The sequence below is a fragment of the Barbus barbus genome (genome assembly GCF_936440315.1).
Source record: "Barbus barbus genome assembly, chromosome: 21".
Taxonomy (NCBI): Eukaryota; Metazoa; Chordata; class Actinopteri; order Cypriniformes; family Cyprinidae; genus Barbus; species Barbus barbus.
In genome coordinates this window covers 11,258,138-11,260,435 of record NC_136749.1, presented here as the reverse complement: position 1 = coordinate 11,260,435, position 2,298 = coordinate 11,258,138, and the positions used below count along the sequence as shown (strand labels likewise).

The window sequence follows — 2,298 nt, the reverse complement described above, 5'->3', positions numbered from 1 at the left end:
TATGGTTTGTGTGTTAAAAGTGAAATAGTCATGTGACCTGTATGACCATATCACAAACTGTCCAACTGCTTATAAACATGCTCAGAAATATGCATTTATAGGCAACAAAGGACAAGAGCTGCACAGAGATTGAATTTTGACTGCTTATTTTAGGTAGTGTTAAAATACTTGCAAAACTGAAATCCGAGTTTAAACTTTAAACGAAACACTTCATTGTTTCTTAAAGCTGGAATGTGTACCAGAAGATCTGTAATAGCTGGCTAGCGAGGCGAGAGAGATTTTCTCCCTTTGACTCTTTCTCACAGTGCGAAGAATGATGCCTGGAGGAGCATGTGCACCAAGCGAGCGCTTGTTTGGAGTTTGCTGGTCGTCTCTGTCCTTCATATGGGACTCGGGGTGTCCTGCATCTCTCTGGGTGTGCTGGGGATCACACAACCCCGCAGACTACAGAAAAGCCAAACCTCCTTCTCCACACCAATATGGAGTGGTGTGTGTGTAAGTAAGAGATCTTAATATCTTCTGCATGAGACTTATATACTATATTAATATGTTTAGCAGCAAAAAAATCTAATAAAATAATCTTATATAAAATGCAGATAAAATGGTGAATTCTTACCTTATGCTGATTTTTACTCTGATTATCAATTAAAGTAAATTTTACCACTTTTTCTCTTAAACCTGACAAGATTTAAGTATGATTTATAAAATGCAAGATTTGTAATATAAAAGGTGCATGCCACCTTTTATATTATATTATATTTTTATGTCAAATATTTCATTGAATTTATTTGTTCAATTGTTAATTAGTTATTCAAGGTATTATCGTATTATATTTTATTATATTATATTATGATTTTAAAGTACTATATTTAAACACTTTTCAGTTTAAACTGATAGTGTAAATACAGTAATTATTCTTATTTTTAAGCTTAATCGTTGTGATTTCTAACATCACAATATCCAGTGTAAAAACTAAAATATGATATCCAGAATGTGCAATATGAAATTGCATTTTTTTTTTAAATAACAGTTTAAATATGGTTTAACTTAAAATACATTTGACAGTAATTATTCTCATTAAGCAAGGGTTAATGAGGGTGATTTTTGTCTAAAATATGATATCCAGAATGTGTCATTTGAAATTAGAATTTGATTTAGATTTAGTAACACATCTCTGTTTTTCAGTTTCTTGTCTGTGGACTGTGTGGGATACTGTGTGCGAAGAAAAGAACTGGAATGACTGTAAGAGTGTAGTAAATACTTCTAATCTAATCTATACACACATTCACAGAGATAACAGCCATTGTAAACCACTGACAAACATTGTCTGTAATCCCTGCTTTATCATTCTTGTGATACTAACATCCAATAAGAACCTGTTTTATATAGTTGTTAATGCTGCATAATTACTGTTCTCTCATACCCATTTTGTCCTGCCTCTCATCACAGATGATCCTGTTTTCAGCTTGTTGCATTTGTGGACTTATTGGGGGAATTCTCAACGTCCAGTTTGTGCGTGCGATGGTGAAACGGGCGAACAGCCTGTACTATCTGCACCTGGCCTTCCTCTGCCTGGCCAGCCTGGGCATCTTGGGCTGCACCCTCTCCACCTGGCTCACCTGCAGACTCGCCAGCTGTGAACAGAAAAGACTGTTTCTGGAAAGGGATCTGTCGCTGCATCATTCTGTGGAGATGGGCGAGAAGGTGAAGGCGGTGTGTGGATGAACTATCTAGGGACTGTGAGAGCTATTTGACTTTTATTAAAAATGTATATTTTATATTTGGTTTGTAGAATTGCTTCGTTTGAGTTAAGTCATGATTATTTGTCTCTTGTGAGATAGCAAGTATTCTGTTTCATGTCAAAGTTATTCATGTTAAAGTTCTATAAAAATAAATCCTGGAATATGATCGTTCTAAAGGATATGTTTTGTGCCATAATATATATCTGTGTTTAGTCTACTTTATTCCTGGTTTGCTGATCAATTACAACATTTCAGACAGTTTTAACTGTCAGTGAATGAAGAGTCAGGTGTGATGGTGTCAGTTTGCAATATGAAGAATGCAACATATGTTAAACCTTCAAAAGGTTAGAAGGTCAGTATGACTTAGTGTTCACCCTGTAGGTCCTAACATACAAAGTAATAGTCAGAAAAATCTTTTTCTTTTTTTAATGGTACATTTTATTCATTATTTAGAATAAATGTTTTTCACAAAATCAAAAAATAAATAAATGGAGGAAAGACATCTTCGTTTTATTCATATGCCCAAAATATAAGATCAAATTATTTCTCAATATGT

General features: G+C 34.1%; 1 protein-coding gene across 1 annotated transcript; it reads left to right on the top strand.

The window, feature by feature from the left end:
• Positions 1 to 330: 330 nt before the first annotated feature.
• tmem196b (transmembrane protein 196b) lies at positions 331 to 1,920 on the top strand (the record flags this gene model as incomplete). Its single annotated transcript, XM_079444569.1, has 3 exons — positions 331 to 495; positions 1,186 to 1,242; positions 1,450 to 1,920. The coding sequence occupies 3 exons, from the start codon at positions 331 to 333 to the stop codon at positions 1,723 to 1,725; spliced, it is 498 nt and encodes a 165-aa protein (XP_079300695.1). The 3' UTR covers positions 1,726 to 1,920.
• Positions 1,921 to 2,298: the final 378 nt, after the last annotated feature.